The sequence below is a fragment of the Amblyomma mixtum genome, chromosome 4, assembly GCF_055824585.1.
Source record: "Amblyomma mixtum isolate Tamu chromosome 4, ASM5582458v1, whole genome shotgun sequence".
Lineage (NCBI taxonomy): Eukaryota > Metazoa > Arthropoda > Arachnida > Ixodida > Ixodidae > Amblyomma > Amblyomma mixtum.
In genome coordinates, this window is record NC_143015.1 from 142,508,638 (window position 1) to 142,532,236 (window position 23,599).

At 47.6% G+C, this 23,599-nt stretch overlaps 1 protein-coding gene across 1 annotated transcript; it reads left to right on the forward strand.

Annotated features, from left to right (window-relative positions):
• The first annotated feature begins 1,175 nt into the window (after positions 1 to 1,175).
• LOC149348537 (uncharacterized) lies at positions 1,176 to 22,817 on the forward strand. Its single transcript, XM_089541787.1, has 10 exons — positions 1,176 to 1,180; positions 2,732 to 2,853; positions 4,680 to 4,736; positions 12,862 to 13,032; positions 15,475 to 15,674; positions 15,951 to 16,045; positions 16,446 to 16,563; positions 17,677 to 17,823; positions 21,151 to 21,264; positions 22,662 to 22,817. Exons 1-10 carry the CDS (start codon positions 1,176 to 1,178, stop codon positions 22,815 to 22,817), a joined length of 1,185 nt encoding a protein of 394 aa, XP_089397913.1.
• The last annotated feature ends 782 nt before the right edge of the window (positions 22,818 to 23,599 follow it).

Sequence of the window (23,599 nt, forward strand, 5' to 3'; positions counted from 1 at the left end):
GCCAGCAGAATCGCCCGAAAAACAAAATGCCGGTAGTATCGTCTTATTGGCTCTCTGCAGTCACGTGACCTGCACAACCCAGACAATATTTGTTTCCCCTGGGGTTGTGTCGCCTTTAGGTAGCATTCTGAGATTCTTCGGGGCAGGTTTGTTAAGTGGCTGTTTGGACTTGTTGGTCAGTGATCATGATTAAAGAATGCAGCGCGAAAAGACGAGGACAAACGAAGAAGTGGACAGGACTGGCGCTGAGTCCTGTCCACTTCTTCGTTTGTCCTTGTCTTTTCGCGCTGCATTCTTTCACCAGGTTTAACTGCCGGCGGCCGGAAGTTTATTGAGCAGGGTACTTTGCCGGCAAGACAGCTGAAAAAAAGAGAACTTGGGCAGTGTCGTTTCACTGGCGGTGGGCCGTGATCTGACTGGAATTAGCGAATTGGGTGAAACTGCCGGCACAGTTCCCTTCGGGCTATTTTTCCGGCTGCCGATACAGTAGTCTCGTGCTAAGCCTAATGGTCTCGTGTAGCAAAAAACAAAAACAGAATGTGTCTAGGCGCTCGGCTGTATGACAGGCACGTGCAGTAGGACAATTGCAGCTGAACCCTGAGTTACAACTTTCGCATCATCTGCTTTTTGAATCTTGTGCATCTGTTCTTTTTTTTTCATGGAATTTCTAAAATCTCACTCCATATGTCCTGAAAAGTAATGGAAGTTCAGCACTGCCAACGAGCTTCATGGATTGTGATTAGCTGTCGTTGGCTTTGGTTTCTCAAGAACACCGAGAGGTGTTTAAAGGGAAGAAGCTACCATAAAACCGGTTATACGTCTCTATGCAAATTTCTGGACTAAGGTAAAGTGCCACGAATGGAAACGTCAGTTATTTTATTCGTCGAAACTGAAAGATACAGAATACATACGCAAATTTAGCTGTACGATTTGATCGCGTCGACCATGCAGTTCCATCACGACGATGGTCACCCACAGAAAATTTCGCAATATCAACATAATTTCTCGAGAATAACGAAACTGTTCACCCAGTTTCTACAAAACTTAATACAACGGGGAGACTTGTAAGTGAAAATTAGCTAAGAGTACTAATAGTGACATTTTATTTCGGCAGCTTCGTCAAGAAGTGGAATCTCCCGCTTTGCGTACCTGTACGTGCTGACTGACTGCCTGACATGAGGTAAGTGGTCGCCAAGGTGTAAGACACACGCTCCCAGACACGCGCACGCGGATACGCTGGGTCGCAAACAATTACGAGGGATGGGAATGCTGCGGTGTAGAAGCTCGTAAAAGTATGATAAAAGAAGAAACCGAAGGAAATGAGCGGACTGTGCCGATCATGCGAAAGTTTACTTCGGTTTCCCACCACTCGCCTCCCTACACAGGTGCTAGCTAGTAGGGCGAACCCCTTCACATACGTGGCCTTTGCAGGCTGCTGTCGCACTCGAACTATTCAAGTTATAGTGTACTCCAGTTTACTACGGGAGCAGGAGAAATGGTAGGGTTTTAACCTAGTTAAACCGAGTAGGACATGCGAAAGCACTTGAGGCAACACCACCTCAAAGACAAACCACATTCAAGGTCAAGGTCAAAGTTCAAAGTCAAAGGCTAAGGCGAAAGGTCAAAGGTTGAGGCTTCGCACATACCTCGGGTTTTTCAGTTTTGCTAGTGAAGTAGTACTTTCGCACTAAAAACTTCCAGGACGCTTAAGTTTCGCCTTTAATAGTAGACATCGACAGGGTTATCTGACCGCAGCCGCTTATCGTCAGCCGCTATCAACAGCCGCGCGCAGGGAGGAGGGGGGGGGGGGGAGGGGTGCCGGTTCCACGCGTTTGCAGAGCAGCTGCGCAAGGCCTCCGCCGCCGTCACCCCATCAAAGGTTGAGGCTTCACACATACCTCGGATTTGTCAGCTTTGCTAGTCAAGTAGTGCTTTTGCAATAAAACGTTAGAGATCACTGCGCTGACCCGCATTGGGAGAATGCGTAAGCACTGATCATTCCTTCACACTCGTCACCTCTCTGCTTCACTTAAGACTGTTTGCCTCTCTTTTTACTTCTTCCGATTTTCACGTCTACCGCTATTTTCACGTCCTCGCACTATTTGCACTACCAGGGCTAGTTTGACATCCGAATGGTCTTTCCGCCTCTAATTAATTAATTACTCCAGATCAATCAAATTTGGCGTACAACGACATTTTATCATTTTCCGCCACATGGTTGCGTTTTCCCCGCAATCTTGAGGTCTAGTTCTGTTTTCACGTCCTCGAACTATATCGACATCCGGTACTATTTTGACGTCTAATTGATATTTTTGGCTGTAGTTATTTAACTAATTACTCCACATTGACCAAATTTTGACGTGCATCATCCTCACTTCATTCTATATCACATACAATCATTCTTTTTTCGACACACGAACGGTTCACACGAACGGAGAAATCGCTGCCGACACGCTTTGCGGACACTAAATCGCCGACAACCGCCGCGGTGTCTCAGTGGTTATGGTGCTCGACTGCTGACCCGAAAGACGCGGGTTCGATCCCAGCCGCAGGGGTCGAATTTCGATGGAGGCGAAATTCTAGAGGCCCGTGTACTGTGCGATGTGAGTGCACCTTAAAGAACCCCAGGTGGTCGAAATTTCCGGAGCCCTTCACTACGGCGTCCCTCATGGCTTGAGGCGCTTTGGGACGTTAAACTCCACTAAACCAACCAAACCGACTCTCTTCGTAGGCCCGACAACGAGAAGGATGCCTCTATGGGTGCCGAGTCCCGGCCGCGGTGGATGACCTCTGCGGCTCTGGCCAGCTTCCTTCTCCTGAGCATCGCGCTCACTGCATTCTTCATGAATGCCGGTACGTCGGCGCATCGCCACTGCTTCTAGAGACACGTTAACGCCCCTCGCGGGGACATTGCGCGTAAGATTGTTCCTCAGCTACGTTCAGTTAGTGCTTGTCAGGACTTTACCGCTATTGGCAGTTTTTGTGCTTGAAATACAATGTAAAATAATCATTCCTCTAAGTACCGGGCTAGATATCTGCGACCAAAATGAAAGCGTCTATGTGGCAAAGTGCAAACAAAAAATTCTCTGCCGGGAAGCTCGGAGTCTCTGCGCACAGTAAGACTATAATAACCACCACGACCTCATATTTCGAGCTGCTCACCTCACACCTTTTAAGGCGAAAGCCTTTAATGCCTCATCGTTGTCGACAGAAGGTTGTCAGCAGAGGTGTCACGCTTTTCGGTTGGTCGAAGTGGTTATGACGTCAGAGTGCGCGGATTCGCAGTAATGAGGTCACCCACGGATGCCTGACGCCCCCTTTTGGAGCACACGACAACTAATAAAATAGTTGTCTGCTCCGACAGGGGGTGTAAGGCGTCCGTGGGTGTCCACATTACATACCTCATTACTGCGAACAGAGCCATGGATACAACCGAACTCATCGAAGCAGAGAGAGAGTCGTGCTAAAGAAGCAGTCAAAGTCAGCAGTCAGAGTGTGTAGTTGTAATGTGTAGTCAAAGTGTGTAGTCAAATAAAGCACTAGTACAGCACAAACAGTCTCGCAGTCAATGCCAAACAGTGCGCCAGGAAAGGCTTTCGCCTTGCAGTACTTTAGACAGTCAAGTGCCCCCTGAATTTTTTCCGCCAACTACTAGGTCTCTGGGTGTCTTGTAAAGCCATTTTTTTTTTCTCCGGGCACTCTATTTGTAATCATTTGATTACAGGTTCGCCGATGTCATCTTGTAAGTATCCACATAAATAGCAACCCTAATTCTAGTTCATTGTAGAGGCAAGGCCGCTTGATGGGTTTCTCGAAAACACAAAGTGCACAAGAGGTATATGTGGGGAAGCCTTAGGATGCTTGCCAAGGTTTCGACAAAAGGACTTGTCTTTTTCTGGGCAAAGCGTTCATCATTGGCGGGGTTTAAATAGGGTCTTCACTCCGAGCAGGAAGGCCCGGTGATGGGGAGGAGGTCGTGAAGTGGGAAAGATATTAGGACGGGGAGCCTGAATCTTGTCCAGGCATGATGGCTGCTAAAGTGGATTAACCGGCTGATCTTCAAGACGCATGAACAGCGCTTCTTGTATTATGTTGTTGTACAGAGTCGTATGTTTATTGAATTGTTTGTGCCAAATATTTCGGCTTCTTCTACGTTCCATAAACTTCTAGAGCCGAATGCATAGTCAAGAGGGCCGTCGTACTCGTTCTTACTAATATCGCGCCTAGCGCACTGCAGAAATTATTCCCGTTTCTGCGTGACTGCTCCTAGCCACAAGTAACAGCTTGGGAACTTCTAAGAGCTGCTGCTTCTTCAAGAAGGGTTTTCTGGCGGGCTAGTAGGTGCTTGTCGTTCATGATTAAACTGCGCGAAAAAAACACGGACAGAGACAGAAAACACGTACACACATAGAGCGTCTATGTGTGTACGTGTTTTCTGTCTCTGTCCGTGTTTTTTTCGCGCAGTTTAATCATGAATGCTGATTCTTATTCGCTTGTTAACTCCCTTACGTCATGGTAAGGAGTCCCAGTAAGCCACTGCGTCCTAGTAAGCAGTTGCTAGCTTGAGTCCAGCTTTATATTATTGTTTGAAAAAATCTCCGACAGCAATCCAAGTCACTTGAACCTGATAATACCAGACCTGCCCTAATACTAAGCAAAATATTTTGTGCTTATTCCAGCTCCGCCGCTACGCTTCGCCCAGCCGGCCTCTTCGAGAGCTCCAGGAGCTCCAGCCAGTAAGCACGTCACAGCTGCGCCAGAACGCTTTTTAATGCGAGAGCATTGTATGGCTATGAGCCGCCGCGGTGGCTTAGTGGTTACGGCGTTCGGCTGCTGACCCGAAAGACGCGGGTTCGATCCCGGCCGCGGCAGTCGAATTTCGATGAAGGCGAAATTCTAGAGGCCCGTGTGCTGTGCGATGTCAGTGCACGTTAAAGAACCCCAGGTGGTCGAAATTTCCGGAGCCCTTCACTACGGCGTCTCTCATAGCCTGAGTCGCTCTGGGACGTTAAGCCCCCACAAACCACAAACCATTATATGGCTATGTACAGGTGCCGTCAAAAGTAAATGGAAGGCAATATTAAAGAAAAAAATTAATCATTGCCCCCCCCCCCCCCCCCCCCAATTCATGCATCCTTGAATACATATGTTCAGCGTAATTGTGATTTTTCGAATTGCACTGTGCACCAACAAATATGGACCATTATGCTTTAGATTTAAAGAAATTAATTTTTTTCGACAAAGTCGCCTTTCATTTACTTTTGACGGCACCTGTACACGTCATCAAATAGTGCCCGAAAAATTTTGCCCGCATGTTCATGTCGTTCTATAAGTATATATATAAAACAAGTTTGTTTGCGTTAGGTAGTGGGTGAAAAAAATCTCGCTAACTTCGAAATTTGGTTGATGTGGAGTAATTCGTTAAAAACTCTTAGACGTCGCAATAGCGTCTATAAAGCACAGGCGTCAGAATAGCCACGGCGTCGATATAGTATGTGAAAGTATTGCTTTCACATTGCTCCAATGCGTGTCGCCGCAATGAGATGAAAAAAAAGAAACCAATAAATGTAAAAATCAAAAACAAAAATAAAAAATAAAAACAAAAATGGAGGGAGAAAAAGAGGACACCGAAAGGCTCTCGCATTTCTGCTTTTGAGCAGACTTAATTGCAATTCTGCAATTTTTGCTTACCAGAGAGGCAGTCTTTGTTACTGAAAAAGAAATTAACTTGGACAACTAGCCAAGGTTTCATTGTTTCAGCCTAAGGCGACGATAACTGGTTGGACTAAAAATGAAGGATTCACTTTATAATACCTTGTGGTTATCTAAACATTTCTGAGCGAGGCAGTTCTGCCCTTCGCAACTTTTTCTTTCAATAGTAGGTGTTGGTTCATTTATAACCACCCAGACACAGGTACTGATGTGCATTTTTTTTTCTCCACCATCGGAGTAGGAGCTGGATTTATTGAAGTTAAGTGAATATACAGGACGTTGGTATCTGACGTGCAACTTTATGGAAGCCACGCTATTCCTCCCTCTGGAGTAGGGCTCTTGCCTGTGACACAGGTCTAAATAAGGCGCAGGTCTAAATAAACTGTATTTACTATCTGTACTCTGTATCTGCATTCGTTCCGTGTCCGTCTGCGGAGCCTCATTTGTAGGTGTGTGGTACGCCACATAACTGACTGAATTACGTTGCTTTTTACTTGCTTTGATGGAGGCACTTGCAGAGTTTGCAGAATTTTAAATAGGACGAAACGGGATGTCACCATAGACGCTCATGTAAGTCGTTTCTCGCGTTATCAATCCTTAACGAATGATTACTTCTTTTTATGAACCTCTACTGGAACAGTTCTCATAGGCAGGCAGCGTTGGAAAGATAGTATCTAGCTAAATGGAAGACATCCCGTCCTAACTATAAAGAGATTATCTGTCGGGGATTGTGCCTCGTTGTTCGGGCTTGTGTGTGTGCAAACAAAACTGAAATAAATGCAATTTGTTCTGACTTTCCAGCTCACAGAGAAATGGAGAAGAAAGTGATGACAGGTAACCACCATCGACAACACTGTGACCGCATAAATAACGAAATAAAAACCTTATAAGTTTTTTCTTTAAATGCCTGATGGCGCAGTACAGTTTTTTAACTGCCCGAGCTGACGCGCTGGATTTAGTTTCTTTAAGACGCAGGAAGTCAACTGTCGTGTCCGGTCGCTGTGTTGAATGCAGCGAAGACGCACACGGTACTTTAAGACTTCGTTTATTTAAAGCCGATGAGGGTGCGACCAGCGTCGACCGAGGCAGCAGCCGAACTGGCCGCCCGAAGAAAGGACGGAGCTGAGAAGCGTCCACGGGAGGGAGTGGCTTCCCAGAACAGGAGGAGGGTGCGGGGGCGCACCGTGGGGGGGCATCTGGTGACAGCGTGCGACGAGGGGCAAGCGGTCGTTAGGAGGAGGATTGAGTGGTCGTTAGGAGGAGGATGCGAACTGTCGTTAGGAGGGGAATGCGAGTGGTCGTTAGGAGGGCGCGCACACACACAAAAGCAATAAGGGGACACAACACTTCCTTCCCCCTTAGAAAGTTGCCTGGTATCGTGCAGGGGGTCGGCGCTCACGCGTGGAGGCGCGCTGGCTTTGTGCGCTCGGGGGAGAAACACTTGTAGGCTGGCTGTTGTTCGCTGTGTCTCCTAGGTCTGTCCTGGGCGAAGTCTCTTCTTCCGGGAAAAGGTGCCAGGCTATGTGGGAAGATGGTGCACGTGTTCTCTCCGCTGGCGGACAGCTCTCAGACGGCGTCGTAAATCTACGCAGCTGGTTGAGATGTCGGCGTGCTACTGTGCCATGTATGTTGACGAGCCAAGAGCGCAGGCCTATGCGTCTGACAATTGTAGCTTCCTCCCAGCGTGGCTTTTTCAGAAACTGTCGGGCGAGGACGCGCTGCCCCTCATTAAGCGTGCCGCAGCGCGGAATTGCTTTTTCTTCCCGGAACGTCTCTGCCTTTGGCTCGGGGAGGATGGCTGTGAGCTGGGTTCGCATTTCACGCTCGAACATCATTTTCGAGGGGGTCTCGCCTGTTGTGCTCTGAACCGTCGTGTGCTGCTTGAAGAGAAAGCGCGCAAGGCGGCGCTGCAGCGAGCCTGTCTGATCTCTTTCAAGGGCGCGTTTTAGCTCGGCTACGTAGCGCTCGGCTTGTCCGTTTGTCGCTGGGTGGTAGGGGGCCGATGTAACTGATGAGATCCCGTTGTCGCGATAAAACTTGAGGATCTCCGCAGACACAAACGGTGTTCCGTTGTCCGACACTACCTTGCGCGGCAGGCCGAACGTTGCAAATAGTGATCGGAGGTTGTCAATGACTGCTGCCGAAGTCGTCTGTCCCATTTGCCTTATCTCAAGCCACTTTGTGTAGGCATCTACGACCACAAGGAAAGTGCAGCCCTCAATTGGTCCTGCAAAATCAATGTGCAGTGTGTGCCATGGTGTGTCTGGCTTTTCCCATTCTGGGACAGGAGCTTTCGGCGGGGCGCTCCGGCTGCTCTGGCAAGGCTTGCATTCTCGCACCACTGTTTCGATGTCGTTGTCAATGCCAGGCCACCACATGTAGCTTCTGGCACACTTTTTCATTGCAACGATGCCCCGATGTCCGGCGTGGATGAGAGACATAGCTTGTGCGCGTAGTTCTCTCGGCATCACAACTCGGGACCCAAATATGATGCAGCCGCGATGGGTGCTCAACTCTGTAGCTCGCCTGCGGTAAGCGTCGAAGTTGTCCCCTTTGAGTTTATGCACGTTGCCTTGTTGAACAGCTGTGTAAACTAGCCGGAGAGCTGCGCACTTCTGCGTAGATGCTGCAACTGTGCCTGCTGTAAGCGGAGGTTCTGGCAGTGCTTCGAACATCAGAACGTCTCCTGGTGGAAATGGTTCGTCAACAGTTGCGTCTAGTGGCAGACGGCTTAGCGCATCGGCGTTTTGATGTTTACTCCCATTGCGGTAGACCAGAGCGTAGTCGTACGCTGAGAGTTTGATGGAATGCTGCGTCGGCTCGATGACACCTTGCTGCTCCAGTTTGTCCAACTCTTTTTCAACTGAATCTCGGAGAGCAAACGGCACCGGCCTGGCCTTCAGAAATTTGGGTTGCGCGTTGTCCAACAACTCCAGTGTGACCGGGGGCCCTTCGTTTCCTGGAATCTCTTCCGAGAATACTCTTTCGTATTTCTCTTGCAGTTGCTCAACCATGTTCTGGCTCGGCGTCTGGTGTATGCCGCATATCATCACGCCTAGTGGAGAAAACCAATTTCTCCCTAGAAGGCTTGATCCTGTGCCCTTCACAACAAGCAGAGGTAGCGTATGGGTCTGGCCGTTGTAGTTAACCTGCACGTTGGCAGAGCCCAATAGTGGCAGATTCTGTCCTGACCACGTTCGCAGGTGCGTGTCGTCTTGTTGCAGGGCTGGTGCGTCAGATGGCCATGAAGTTCGGAACGTGTCCTCACTGATCAGAGTACAGGCTGCGCCGGAGTCCACCTCGAACTTAATCAGCTGGTGATGTACGCTTACTTCTGTAAAAATCTTCGGTCGCGTGCCGAGATTCATGGTGTTCAGGTCGTACAACACAGATGGTGTTGCTGATGTTGTTCCATGGAGATCAGATAGCGGCGTATTCTCTGAGGCGTTGACGCTGTGATTAGGCTGGGAAAGTGACTTTATCTTGGCAAGTCTCCGTTTCGTAATGCATGCTCTTTCGATATGCCCTCGCTTGTGGCAAAAATTACACGTGGCTGACTGGAATCGACATCCCTGGGGGTTGTGTTGGTCGTCACACCGCCAGCAGCGTTGTGCCTTTTTGACCGATTTTACAACAACAGAAGGCTTGCGCACCTGGTTGCTTGTCTGGTGTACCGGCTCGGTGTTCCGGCGAATCCCTCTCTGCTGGTGACCGGCGCTCTCCGCTCGAACGGCGATGTCGTAAGCTTTGCTGAATGTGAGGTCCTTCTCAGCGAACAGGCGCTGCTGCAGTGACTCGTCACTCAGTCCGCACACAAATCTGTCGCGTAACATCACGTCCAAGGGAAGCATGGTGGTGTTAGCAGAAGAAGCTGCGTCTCCCTCCTGCCCGGTAGCTGTTGTCGACAGCGTTCCAAAATTGCAGTCGGCAGCAAGCTTCTTGAGCGCGGCTACGTAGGCGCTCACAGTTTCTCCTCCCAGTTGATCTCGTCGTTGGAAGCGAGCCCGGCTGTAGACCTCGGATGGCCTTGGGTCGTAGTGCTTTTGCAGCGCTTTTACGATGTCGTCGTAAGACACTGCCGCTGGTGTGCTTGGCTGAATAAGGGCGCAGACAGTATCGTAGGTCTGCTCCCCGCACAGCGTCAGCAGGTTGGCCCTCTTCAAGGCTGGGTCTGTGATGTTGTTAGCTTCAAAGTAGAACTGAAGGCGTCCAACCCACGATGACCACGATGAGCCGTTGAATTCCGGTATCTGATTGGGAAACCCTCGCGTAGCCATGGCTTGTCAATAGCGTTGCGTAGCGCGGGTCGAATCCACTTTCTCGTCGCCACTGTCGTGTCCGGCCGCTGTGTTGAATGCAGCGAAGACGCACACGGTACTTTAAGACTTCGTTTATTTAAAGCCGATGAGGGTGCGACCAGCGTCGACCGAGGCAGCAGCCGAACTGGCCGCCCGAAGAAAGGACGGAGCTGAGAAGCGTCCACGGGAGGGAGTGGCTTCCCAGAACAGGAGGAGGGTGCGGGGGCGCACCGTGGGGGGGCATCTGGTGACAGCGTGCGACGAGGGGCAAGCGGTCGTTAGGAGGAGGATTGAGTGGTCGTTAGGAGGAGGATGCGAACTGTCGTTAGGAGGGGAATGCGAGTGGTCGTTAGGAGGGGGCGCACACACACAAAAGCAATAAGGGGACACAACACAACTAAGATTCATGCCGACCTTCTCAGCATTAACAGTCGGGAGTGAACTGTGAACAAAGGCACCTCCTATTGACCTTAGTTCGTTCATTGAGCCAGTCGCAGTAGCTTTAGCCCAGAAAATTTTCTAATTCTCTCATACTGTGCTTTATAAACGTTTCCCACCCGCTGGTATCAGCGCCAGTAATATATTCCGACTATTACGCATGCGTTCATTTTTTCGTCTTAATTTCAGCCATAGCATTAGCACCTAAACTAAACATGTCATTAAAGGGCTACTGAAGCGGTTTTAGAATTCGATGAGTTTAAGGTTGCCGAATGGTCGAAACGTGCACGTAAAGCTTGCGAAATCGTTTTGCTCTAGCATTTAAAATGGTGGCATAAGCGGCGAATAAAGTCGTCGTCGGCGTTCAGGCTTCTCTGAAGTGAACAGCGACGGGCAGAGGCCCCGATAATGACGTCACGTATGATGGCACTACGTTTCCGGCGAAGAAACTGTTATTCTATGGAAAAAAACCGACGCCATCGAAGGTGAAGCTCACAATGCATTGTTTGGCGCCATCTGACGACGCACAGCAGCATGCAGACGTAAGCAGCGGACATCTGAAATTTCGGCAACAATGACGTCACTGCGGAGTTTCCCCGCACTCCTCCAACGTAGTGAGAAGCCTAAACATCGTCGCGGTTTTAATCGATGATTATGACACCATTTTAAGTGCTAGTGCAAAAATACTTTTCATGCTTTATCTAGAAGCTTGATAGATTCGAACTCTTGAATAACCTCGAATTCTCAAAAAACCGTTTCAGCTCCCCTTTAAGATAGCGGAGGTTAACACAGTGTGAGAACGCAACCCACTGACAACTTGTTTTGCTATCAAGAAAAATTGCTGGAATTCGTCGCGTAACCCAGCTTTTATCGCTCTTGTTCCAAGAGCGGCCACTTTTTAAACCGAATTTTTTCATCTTGCAGTCACATCTGTAAAGTCGCCGTGGCCAGTAAACAAATGGGTGACCTACTGTAAGTGATTTTGTCTGAATTTCGGATACGCCGCAAGTGCATGCAGGACCAAATGCCAGCATGTCTAGTTTGGACGGCAAATGTCATGTTTTGTTATCTGTTGGTCTCTAACATTCCACTTTTCATATAACTGTACTGTACTCAGGCCCTGGTGCACTTTAACTCGTACCCAATGCACCTTTATTCGAAATGCCCATTCTTTTGCCCCCGCCCATGCTGCGAAAGCCCAGTCGCAGCATGCCTAATGTAAAGAATGCTGACCTTTTATCAGAAAAAAATTTGCAAGCAATTTGTTAAGTGGCGATTATCCGCACAGAAACGCTCAACTGCAAGGATTTCGCAATCCAATTCGAAGCATGTTTACAACCTCAATGTGGTAGGGGCCGTGGAACAATTTAAACTTGAAAAAAGAAAGAGCAACTGAATGATACTAAGAGGAGGTTGCGAGCAGAGGAACCTATAAAAAGATTTATTTATTGATGAGATGCACACTTTCACGAGGCGACCAGCAATCCTCCACGATGGCCATTTCAGTTGACGAGCACCTGAGAGCTCTGGCTACTGCAACTGCAGCCACTCTTCATCAAGTTACTGATGTAATTGTGCAGCTTTTTACTTGCTTTCATAAAGGGTGTGATAGTTTTTAAAGTTTTAAATAGGACGAAACGGGATGTCACCCTAGCCACCTATATAAACTGTTTCCCGCGTTATCGATCCTTACCAAATGAATACTTTCTTCGCTCAACTCCCAATGTCAAGTTTTGTGCGCGTTTGACCTTGAGCCGGCGGAGCGGAGGTGTGGAAGGTGACGTCATACCATGTGCGTCGCTGTGGAGAGGCGCCGCCGCAGCTGCCCTTGCTCGGAGCCTTGCCGCTGCTGTACCACGCGACTAGCGGGGCTGTAACAGCTGCTTCGCTGGCACTCGGTCGCTCAGTCTTGCCATGAATGAGGCGCAAACCATGCGTAACCATGCTTAATAGAGCTTTCGCTCATATCACTAGGCTTAACAAGCGCTAAACCCCTGCTAGTTTTTTAAAGAACATCTTTATTTTATTTATGAATACTGTCAACCCTCATTTGAGGGTCATTACAGGGAGGGAAAGTGAACAGAAAAAAAATGCATATATAACCGTGAATGAACAAGCTTCTCTGAGCATACAATACAAGAGAGCATTGAAACGCTAAATTAGTGCATGTAAGCTGGCAGTATAGAACCGATAGGAACTAGCTGAATGGGTGTAAAGCATCTGCAAAGAAATCCCGTAGTAGAAACTTCTGTTGTCCTCCAGTGCGCCGCATCTCAATCGCCGACCTTTGCTATGCCTTCGTCCTGTCTTGTATTCATGTTATAGGTATCGCGTACACTACGACATACACTAAGATGCTGAAATGTTAACGCGTGATCTTCCCACCCTCTTTCCTTTGTCGCTGCGATCTCAGACGACTCCCCGATCAAGGTGACGCCCAACGTGCTGCTGTGCGCCACCAACGGGCTCGGAGCCGAGAAGCTGGGGGAGGCACTGGACACCTACTGTACACACGTCATCTACACCGGACCGATGGCCATCGAGCGCAGCCAGACCAGTGGAAAGCCATACGTGAACATCCAAGGTACAGGGACTCGCCTACTTCACAATCTGCAGTCCACGAGTACTCTAAGTCGCTAAGTAGTTTGAAGACGATGCAATTGAGCAACAAAGACCTTTTACTTATCTCTCTTCTGAAAGGAAGCTAGGGGCTGTTCTCTCTGTTCGGACTCTTTTCTTTGTTTATTTTTGTCACTTCTGCCATTGGCAGCTACATGCCGATAAGTCGAGGCTCATAGATAGATACACAACTTTTATTTAACAGGATAGAGGTTGTCTTCTCTGCTAAGTCTATACTGGTCTACTAGGTAGTCCAGTTTCCAAGACGACCTCCATGGCCCATACCACGTTTTGCTGTGCCGCTTTGTATTGTAGTAGGCGCCGGGACTGGCACAAGCTTTTATTTATTTTTTTTTTCTGGGGGGGGGGGGGGGGAGGGGCTTTGACCGACATCCCCACATAATGTGATTTTGTGTAGCAACCTCGCTACTATTTGGACATAGGGGACTGAAGTCCCTCTAGTGATTAGTGAAAGCCTGTGAGGGCTTAAGATTGATCTCTCAAGAAACATGTTCGCCGACTTGGGTATCAAAGTGCGGACTTGCTAAAGAGGCACAGATATCTGCTCGTATCTTTCAATATCTTTTTTTATAGAGACGTCTTAAAATAACCATTCTGTCGGTTGTCAGCACTTGTATTGTCCGTCATTGTCGTAAATACTACCATGACCCCACTATCTCCAGGATGGGTTGCTTTTTCCGGACGTTTGTTGTTGTTTGATCATTTTATTTTGACAGAACTGATTACAATACAAGACCGAATAACACACATTGGCATAAAGCACTGCCAAGGTAGACGAGGCAAAAGGCGTTTAATGCACGCCTGACGAGGCCTCGTCTCCGGAATATTGCATCAGGATATATACAAGTGGCCGGTCGCGCCAAGAACAAGAAAGAATAAGGAGGCAGCAAAACTTTGCAGTTACAAAACAATCAGAAAGATGCTGTACAAGACGCCATTATTAGAAACATCAATCACTGAGCAGGCAGTTGTGCAAAGTTGAGTTGTGCAAATGCACAACTCAAGATACAATAGAATACCGTACATAAAAAAAAACAAGAAAAAACAAATCAAACAAATTAAAACAGCATACATCAAAACAGCGTAGTTATGTTTTATCTAGTAAAAAAGTTTTAACTTGTCTCTTAAAACTATTTACTGAGTTGGAGTTAGAGACTATTTGAACAATTTCCTGAAACATGTTTAAAAGTGCAGGGATTTGAAAGTTAACCGACTGCTTCCCATAAGATGTTCTGGTCAGGTTTGAGGTAAACAATACATTTCTCAACTCGTAGCCACAGTGAGCGCGTTCATATGTTGCGAAAAAGCCTGGTTGATCACGTTTGATTTCGTTGTATATTCTGAGTGCTAGTACTTGGCGAAATACGTTAGTAAATGTAAGAATCTTGTTTTCATAGAAAAAACCTTGAGTATGTTCACGTGCTGATAAGTTTTCAATAAATCGAATCGCTTTCTTCTGCATGATATGAAGCCGTTCAAGATTGCCCTTTGAAGTCGTGCCCCATACCAATACGCAGCAGTGTAGTCGTGAGTAGATCATTGCATAGTACAACTGTCGCTTGAACCACGTGGGTAATATGTACCTGAATTTGTTTAGGATACCTAAGGTTTTCGATATATTGGTGCAGATGCTATCGATGTGTGGTGTCCAGTTAAGGTTTTCGTGAAAGATCACGCCTAGAAATTTCTGCTTGCTTACTTGCGTTATCACTTTTTTCTGAAATTCTAGCTTTAGATAGCAATCTGCTGCCTTATTTTTGGGTCGAAATATCATGTAGCTTGTTTTTTCTGTGTTCAGGACTAGCTGATTATGATATAACCAGACAGACAATTGTTCAAGCCATGCATTTGCTTCTGTTAATATGCTGGTTAAGTCGGTTCCTTGAAAAAAAATATTTGCGTCATCAGCGTATAAGATAATATCAGGAGTTCGAGGAATACATACAATGTCATTAATATAGAGAAGAAATAAAAGGGGACCTAAGATAGATCCCTGCGGGACACCATACTGTATCAGTTTAGACGTTGATGTGAAGCTATTGATTTTTACAAACTGGTAACGGTTATGTAAGTAACTTTTAATTAAGTCAAGCGCGATTCCACGAATGCCATAGTTACAAAGTTTATTATATAATATATCATGTTTAATCGAGTCAAAAGCTTTCCTAAAATCTAAAAATATGCCTACGGTGTACATCTTATTCTCAATATTAACGTTAAGAACGAAATAAAATCAATGAATTAACGGCTGCGTTGTACTATAGCCCAACTCAGACAAACATTCCGACGGGGAGGTTGCTTACCTCAGTAGCGTCTAGAGTACGTTTCTCCTTTCGTGACACACCAAGTGACGCAAACGTTGACTGTTGCCTGCCTGGCTGCGCAGACCGCGAGGGCTACCGCGTGTTCAGCGGCCTGACCAAGAACCACGAGCGGTTCCTGTCGTTCCGTTGGAAGGCCTCCTCCTGGAACGAGGGAGACGTCCTGCACGCCCTGGTCGTCCACCTGCGCTACTTCAAGCTGCGCGGCGTCGAGCTGGTCATGGGGAGCCACCTGGAGGGCACCAAGTTCATCCGCTTCTGCCAGGTGCGCCGGGAACGGGCACCGCAATGTGGGGCAGGCGGAAGCAGCTCACATTTGAGTGCAGTGGGTGTCCTGACTGAGCCAGCCGAAAACAAGCGGACTGTTACAACTTTCGTACTTTCGTCCTTTCCACCTAGCAGTTGTTTTCATTGGCGCTTATGACGTGATAGTTTCGAGTGTCGTTGCTTCAAAAATATGCAGATTGTAGCATCATTTGCTCGTGCACTCTTGTCGCTTAGGACCATGTTTTGCTTCTGACCTCCAACGCATGCGTCGCAGGCCTTCGTGCAGCAGATGAAGAACAACGCAAGCCTCATTATAAAAGTGGAGAGGACGGTGGATCTCACCAGGGGTCTCTTCGAGCGGCTGACCAGGCAAGTGGCTCATTCTGCCCCGATGTTTAGAGCTTCAACTTTGTATAGGAACAAGAGAGGGCTGGGCTGTGCGCAGGTGCTGTAATTGGGCTTATTACATCATCGCAGAACCGTAAAGCTGTGCTTTGCAGTTGTGACCTTGTATTTGGACGTCCTGCGAGCGCGCAGCACTCTTGGCTTAGTTTTAAAGTCGATGTGAGAGTATGTGATAGATCTTAAAGTCACGAGCTGGTCCCGGCCGCGTCGGGCGTATCTTCACGGAGGGAAAGTGCAGAAACGACCGTGAGCTGTGCGTTGTCAGTGCACGTCACAAAACGTGCCTTTGCCTTGCAGTGGGCGTAGTCAGGCTGCTTCTGCTGATGATGGTGGTGAATCAGAATCGCTGTATACGTGAGCGCAGGCTGCCCCAGTTCCTGGTCCTGCAGACCCAAGTGGTGCAGATACCGGGGCTGCAGACCAGGCGCTTCCCAAACCCCTACCAGCCCTTCGCCGGCTCCCACACCAGAGACGTGTACATGGTGAGCGGAGGGCTCCTTACAGCAGAGTTCATTTGCAGGCCGCGAGACAAAGTGCTGTGTGCCACAGAGTAAAAAAAAAAAGACTAGTCATAATCAAACTGAGAGTCAGATTTTCGTAATCATTTATTCAGTAATTTTAGAAAAACGATATGCAAAAGTAAGTCCTATATTCGGCTAGCGCATCAGCACCTCTGGTCAGAGTTCGGTGAATGCGGATAGAAATAATGCCGCACCAAACTGTAGCAATAGCAGCAATAAGCAGCAACTAAACCCAGAAGATATATTAACGCGATGCTAATTGGCCGTTTTTATGTGAAATACTGTAGTGTCATATTTGGTTTGATACTACAGTATATTTGGTTTGCGGCTAGAATTTCTTTGGAGGAGGAATTCTAGAGGCCCGTGTACTGTGCGATGTCAGTGCACGTTAAAGAACCCCAGGTGGTCGAAATATCCGGAGCCCTTCACTACGGCGTCTCTCATAGCCTGAGTCGCTTTGGGACGTTAAACCCCATAAACCCTAAACCCCTCAAATTTGGTTTCGCTCGGTCATTTTAGCACCTGACAACGAATTTTTAGACAGAAGTCAGCATTTACTTCCTAGTCGTCATGTAAACCATAAAGAAGAAAATTGGCGAGGGCAGGTGGCAGGCATAGCAGGTGGCACGTCATATGACCTGATGACGTCCTAATTGTCTCGACCAATCAGCGAATTTTTTGACAGACCACGACGCCGGGTTTTTTCCGTAATAAAGGTTCTATTCATTCGTTCATTCTGTGATGATGCTTCTGTTTACGGCTAACGATGATGAAGGTGGACAGCGGGGGGAGGTGGCAGGTGTAGCAGATGGCATGTCACGTGATGTGAACAGATCATAGCTGTCCCGCCCAACCAGCGAATTTTGTGACAGACCACAACGCCGGGTTTTTTTCCGGACTTGATGACAAACCGTAACACCGGCGTTTTACCCAAATTTTTCAGCACATCTGTGAAATCAGGGACGTAGCTACTATCACCAAGTATTTACGCATACTGTGCGACCTATTTGAAGTGCCTTTGAGGTTTTGAAGTGTTAACAAAAGAGAGCTCCATTGTCTTCTGTCTCTTCGCAGCGCCACCGGCTGTGGCAGGTGCACCCGTGGAGGCGCCACTTGCACGCCGACAACGTGTGCTTTACTCTCTCCATGGCTGTCATCAAGGCTCAGAAGGGTTCCGTGAAGAACTCTATGCTCGGTTACTCGTACACCGGCCTTAAGGAGGTATGGCGATGGTTCTTTGTTTTTATTTATGCGTTAGCATTAGAACGGTCTGTGCAAGCTGAGATGGCGACTGCCGTCTGTCAGTAGCCAGTGGCAGGTGCCTCACCTGTCACGGTGAGCAGGTCACAACCTACCAACCGGGCTACAAATGAACTTCGTGTAGTACCCATACGAAATTAGTATACTACCTTCGATATAGCGAACCTAAGTATGCCACATTGGATATAACGAACTTTCGTCTCTGGACGTCGGATGTAACGTTTGTAGTGTTGACCTCGGATATAACAAAATTTAGTGTGTCAACCTCCAAAATAACGAATGTTTGGCTGCTAACGCATTCAAAAGATTCACCGAGGGCCGTATAACAGTTTGTTTTTGCATTGTGCATGTCTTAGCTTTGAAATCCCGTTCGTTCTCTGCCAGGTAGTGACGAGTAGTGACCGAACGTTCCGCGTGTGCAACCTTGGACGCTTATCAGCTGGACGCCCCACTCCAGCTGTATACAGTTGGAGTGGGGCGCCGAACTGATAACACAGTGCAGACTTTAGTGTGCATTGTGCTGTGCACATGTGCTCTCCTTCCTCTTTCATTATGGACATCACACGCGCTCGACCTGTACATATGTTAACGGTGTAAATAGAATACTTGTATACAGTACCTTTCTCCCCCCTATCCTTTCTGCCTGTGCCCTCATCTCTTTCATTTCATTTCTCTAGTCTGCCTGCTTTCCCTTTATTTCCGCTGACCCAGCTCAGGTACTTCCCGTAGCGATGGCATTTGACGGGGCTAGCAGAAATCTTTTCCTTCTTTTTAATTATTATTTTAATAAACCACTACTATTACTACTTAGTTGGATCGGATGAAACTGTTTCGCGATGAGTGCACAGAACTGCCCTACTACTTCTACCTGACATTTATTTATTTATTTACAATACCCCTGAGGGCCCTCCTGCGAGGGTATTACATAAGGGGGGGGGGGGGGGTGGCGATAAAAGCATGAAAATACGGCACAGGCACTTGAAACAAAATACTTGCAATAGAGAAGTATGAAGTAAAGCTAGTAATGTATACAAATAACACAACAAACAATGCAGAATAAAATGCTCAGTAAATGCACATAATACAACAAAAATGCAATCTGTTAGTACATGGTTTGCTTTAACGAATGCTGAAACGATTGTAAGTTAACCTCAGTACCTATGTGTGATGGCAGGTTATTCCAGTCTATTATAGTGCAAGGAATGAATGATTTCACGTAAAGCGATGAACGGCATGTTATGCGTTTTATTTTGTTATCCTGGTCATGGCGAGGAGGCGTGAATAATCGTAAAAGATGAAGCGAACAGGACAGTTCTGCAGGGATTCAATGTTGTTTATGATGTATGCTTGTTGAGGGTCCCCTATCGCAGAATCGTACTCAACTTTCGGGCGGAGTAGCGTGATGTGAGCAAGTTTTTTTTAAGTGTGAAGGCGCGTGTTTGGGATTACGCCTAAGAAGGCCGAGTGCGCGATTCGCTGATGCTAAGACTGTGTTAATATGGTAATGCCAAGTTAGGTCAGACTGAAAGTGAACTCCAAGGTACTTCTAAGTTGTAAGTTCTACGCTATCGTTATTGAGGAAGTAGGCTGTAGGAATTCGAGTGGAACAGTTAGTAAACGAAATTAACTTTGTTTTAGATGCATTTAGAGACATTAGCCAGGAGGAACACCAAGCCGTTACAGCGTCAAGATCAGTTTGAAGGGAATGGCGGTCGTTTTCATTAGTAATATTAGGATATATAATACAACTATCCGCGAATAACCTAATTTGAGACGATACACACCTGGGTAGATCGTTAATAAAAATTTAAAAAAGCAGAGGACCAAGTACACTGCCCTGAGGGACTCCAGATGTTACGGGGACAGAAGACGAGTTAATGCCGTTGACAGAGGTGAATTGTTTTCTATTGCAGAGGAACTGTTTTATCCATGAAATAACGTTTGGACGGAGTCTGTCAATTTGGATAGGAGCCTGTGATGGGAACGCGATCAAAAGCTGTCGGGTAAAAAATGGCCAGGTAATTTGTGAGACTGAGTTGAGCTGAAACGACATTCACTGCCGCTTGAGGAACGTCTACAATGCTTACTGTCGCAGTTCGTGTTCATTTGCACCAAGGCTGGGTTGCATGCATACTTCTTTTTTCTCTGTTCCCCACCGGTCATTATTATTTTGTCTTCATTAGCTTAAAACCGTTTTCACAATTATCTTCCATTCAATGCGGCACACTGCACGAAATAAGAATACAAGAAGACTTCAAGCGTGTATCGAATGCCTTAATGGGGATACAGCGTCAAATTCACGTCGCCTGCCAGCCGAGAATCAGCAAGCCGCGAACGGTGACAGAGAGACAGAAAAATAAACTTTACTTAATAGCAAAGTTGAAAACCTTGCCGGGATGACTGCTCATTCCAAGAGTCCTATGGACATTGGTTCTTAAATAGGTACAAAATATGGGGAAAAATAAAAAGGTGTCATATATTCGCAATGCGTTTCTTCCCGCCTTTGAGTGCTTGAAGAATGCGTAATGAGGTAATGAAGCCCAAAACATCGGGTCTCTTGTTCAAGCTGGTTGCCTGCACATGTATAGGAGTAGCCGCCATCATCGCTGCGGTCATGATTGGGATTCAGAGGCCTCGACCCTTAGAAAAATTTTTTTAGACAGTCTATGACTGTCCATAGGTATCTGTCTATAAAGTCTACGGACTCTGCTTTGACAAATCATGGAGAACAATCTATAGGTTTGGTTTATGGGGTCTAACGTCCCAAAGCGACTGAGGCTATGAGGGACGCCGTAGTGGACGGCTCCGGAAATTTCGACCACCTGGGGTTCCTTAACATGCACTGACATCACACAGTACACGGGGCCTCTAGAATTTCGCCTCCATCGAAATTCAACCGCCGCGGCCGGGATCGAACCCGCGTCTTTCGGGTCACCAGCCGAGCGCCATAGCCACTGAGCCACCGCGGCGGGGAGAACAGTCTATAGGCAATACAAATGCTATAGACAATCTATAAACTATCAATAGACAAAAGAAAATACCTATAGGAAGGCAATAGAGTGTATAAAAGTCTATAGGCTGTTTGCCATTTTTATAAGGGGTCGACCCCCGTCTTGAACTTCGCACTCGGTCAAAAGTAAGACGCCGAATATATGCGTCTTAACTAGCGCATAGAGGACCATTGGGTTCATTTCAATCTCAGGATGATGTTAGGAAGTGATGTCAAACATTTGCTTGGAACCTAAACCTGCCTCGTGTTAATTTAAAGCAAAACGTTCTCTCTCGCAGCCTTGCCAGCAGACGTCCATGGAAAAGGGCGTGGACTGGAAAGCCCTTTCGCGGTTCCGGGAGAATCGCACCGTCTATTACGCGTACGACAACAAGAAGACCATCACCCACAAGGTACGCACGGGGCCAAGTAACTTGCTGGACTTCCTTGCAATGGAATAGGTTATTGCGTGGGCATGTTCAAAATCAACTTCAGACGATGTGCGTGGGGAGAACTAAAGTTGGCAAAGGCGTCAGTGCACTACTCGTGCTACACAATTCACATCTGAGAGCTTGAAAAGCGAGAAGCAAAGATGAGCTGCAACGCCGGGGTTGACCGACCCTAAGTTTTGTTTGTTCATTTTTATAGTACTGATTCGAACAGCTTTCAGTCTACGAGCAAAAATTTCCAAGCTCTAACAGATGGCGTTTAGCACAGCGTTCAGACCGTAAAGAACGCCAGGCGCTCTGAGCTCATCGCACCACATGCAAAACGCCACTTTACAGCCGCGACATTTTTAAGCACAAGCTTTTAGCTTCTATTCTAGGTAAACTAAGGCGAACATCGTGTAAACATGAAACCGAATATGAGGGCTAGGTTATTTAATTTCTCCCGAAACCGCCCGTCCAAATGGTCGTCATCATCAGCCTGACTGCGCCCACTGCAGGGCACAGGCCTCTTCCTTTTCTCTCCAAATAACCCTCTCCTTTGCAGCCGCGGCCACCCTATCCCCGCAAACTCCTTGATCCCATCCGCCCACCTAGCTGCGCTTGCTGCGCTTGCCTTCCCTGCTACGCTTGTCTTCTCTTGGAATCCACTCCGTTACCCTTAAGGGCCAGCGGTTATCTTGCCTTCGCATTACATGCCCTGCCCAAGCCCACTTCTTCCTCTTAATTTTGAGTAGGATGTCATTAATCGGAGTTTGTTTCCTCACCGACTCCGCCCGCCCCCGATCTCTTAACGTTACACCTATCATTTTTATTTCCACAGCTCGCTGCGTTGTCTTTAGCTTAAACTTACCCCGTCTTTGTTAGCTTCCACGTTTCTGCCCCATAGGTGAGTACCGGTAAGATACAGATGCTGTAGACTTTCCTCTCCAATGGTATGCAGAATAAAAACAATCTTCATTGCCGTGCAGGATTTGAACCGGCAGCGGCGCAAACAGATCAGCGTTAGTCTTCCGCTAATATTTGGAAAGGCCGCACAGCGAAAAACTGGTTGTGAGATGAGTTACACACTCGACCGCGGTGTGTAGCGTCTGCTACTGCTGACACCGTCTTCTAAACTTCGGAGGCCGGCCCTGGTCACACGGACACAGACGCGCAATACTTGTCTGGGGGTGGCTCAGTGGTCGAGCGCTCCTCAGCGGAATCTCCGGACTAGGCTTGAGCAGTGGCCGCGGCGGCCGCGTTTTGTTAGCAAATAGCGCTCGTGTGCTGCGCGATGTCAGTGCACGTTGAAGATTTCTTAACGGCGCGGTCGAAGGATTCATCGAGAAGTGAGAGTTACGTCATCCTTTTCTTTCCGACAGCTGTGGCGGCTGTCTCACGAGTTTCCCCGCTACTGCGTCGCCGCCTACGACGTGGAGCGGGACGACTTCGAGGACGTCTGCCCCAAGAAGAGCGTGCCGCTGCTTCGCGTCGTACGGAAGCTCGTCACGGCCATGCCGCAGACGAGAGTGGAGTGACGACGACTGCAGCGCCACCACCTCCCGGCCCCCACGTTTCTGGGGAAGAATCGCTTCTCGGGAGTCCTACCGGAACACAATGGCGGTTCGGATATTGGCAGAGGAGTGGTACAAGCGTGCATGCAAATGCGCCAGGCGGCAGCCTGACGTGAATGAAACTATACTGGAATTTTTGATGTCGAATCTTCTCTGCGTGGTTACTGTTAGAACAGCTGAAAATTTGAAGTCTTCTGCGTGAATGTTGGAGGCTACAGCGTTAGTGCATGCTCTTGGCGCCAGACGCTTCCGAAATAGAACATGCCGATGAGGGAGGGATCAGGCAGGCAGAATCCATCTAAGGCCTTCGATGACTTAAAGAGGAAGTTAAAAGTAGCTTCATTGGATAGGTGGCGCAGCAGTAAAGATAAGAGAGTAATAAGGGAGTACTCCCTTATTGTAATAAGGGAGTACTCCCTTATTACAAATCTAATCCACCTTGGGGGTTTCCCCTAAACATTTGACCAGCACTAAAGATATATTGATTGTTGTAGTGAGATCTTACATTATATAAAAAAATGCGTTCATTTATTCATTGATACCTCAAAGGCCCCTTTACGGGTATGACATGAAAAGTTTCCCGCTCAAAAATCCTTTTGTCCGGAATTGTTGGGTATGAAAGTTTTTAGTGTTTCTGCCTAAATAGAACGGTTGTACGTTCTAGGCATAATTAGTCCACTGCCAATGAATGCTACAAGTGCTAGCATATTTCTGCTGCGTTGAACGCTGTTATACATTGTTTTGTG

Coding starts and splice junctions, on each gene's coding strand:
- LOC149348537 (XM_089541787.1), top strand. Junction 13,033..15,474: donor GCCATACGTGAACATCCAAG/GTACAGGGACTC, acceptor CTGGCTGCGCAG/ACCGCGAGGGCTACCGCGTG. Junction 16,046..16,445: donor CTCTTCGAGCGGCTGACCAG/GCAAGTGGCTCA, acceptor ACGTGAGCGCAG/GCTGCCCCAGTTCCTGGTCC.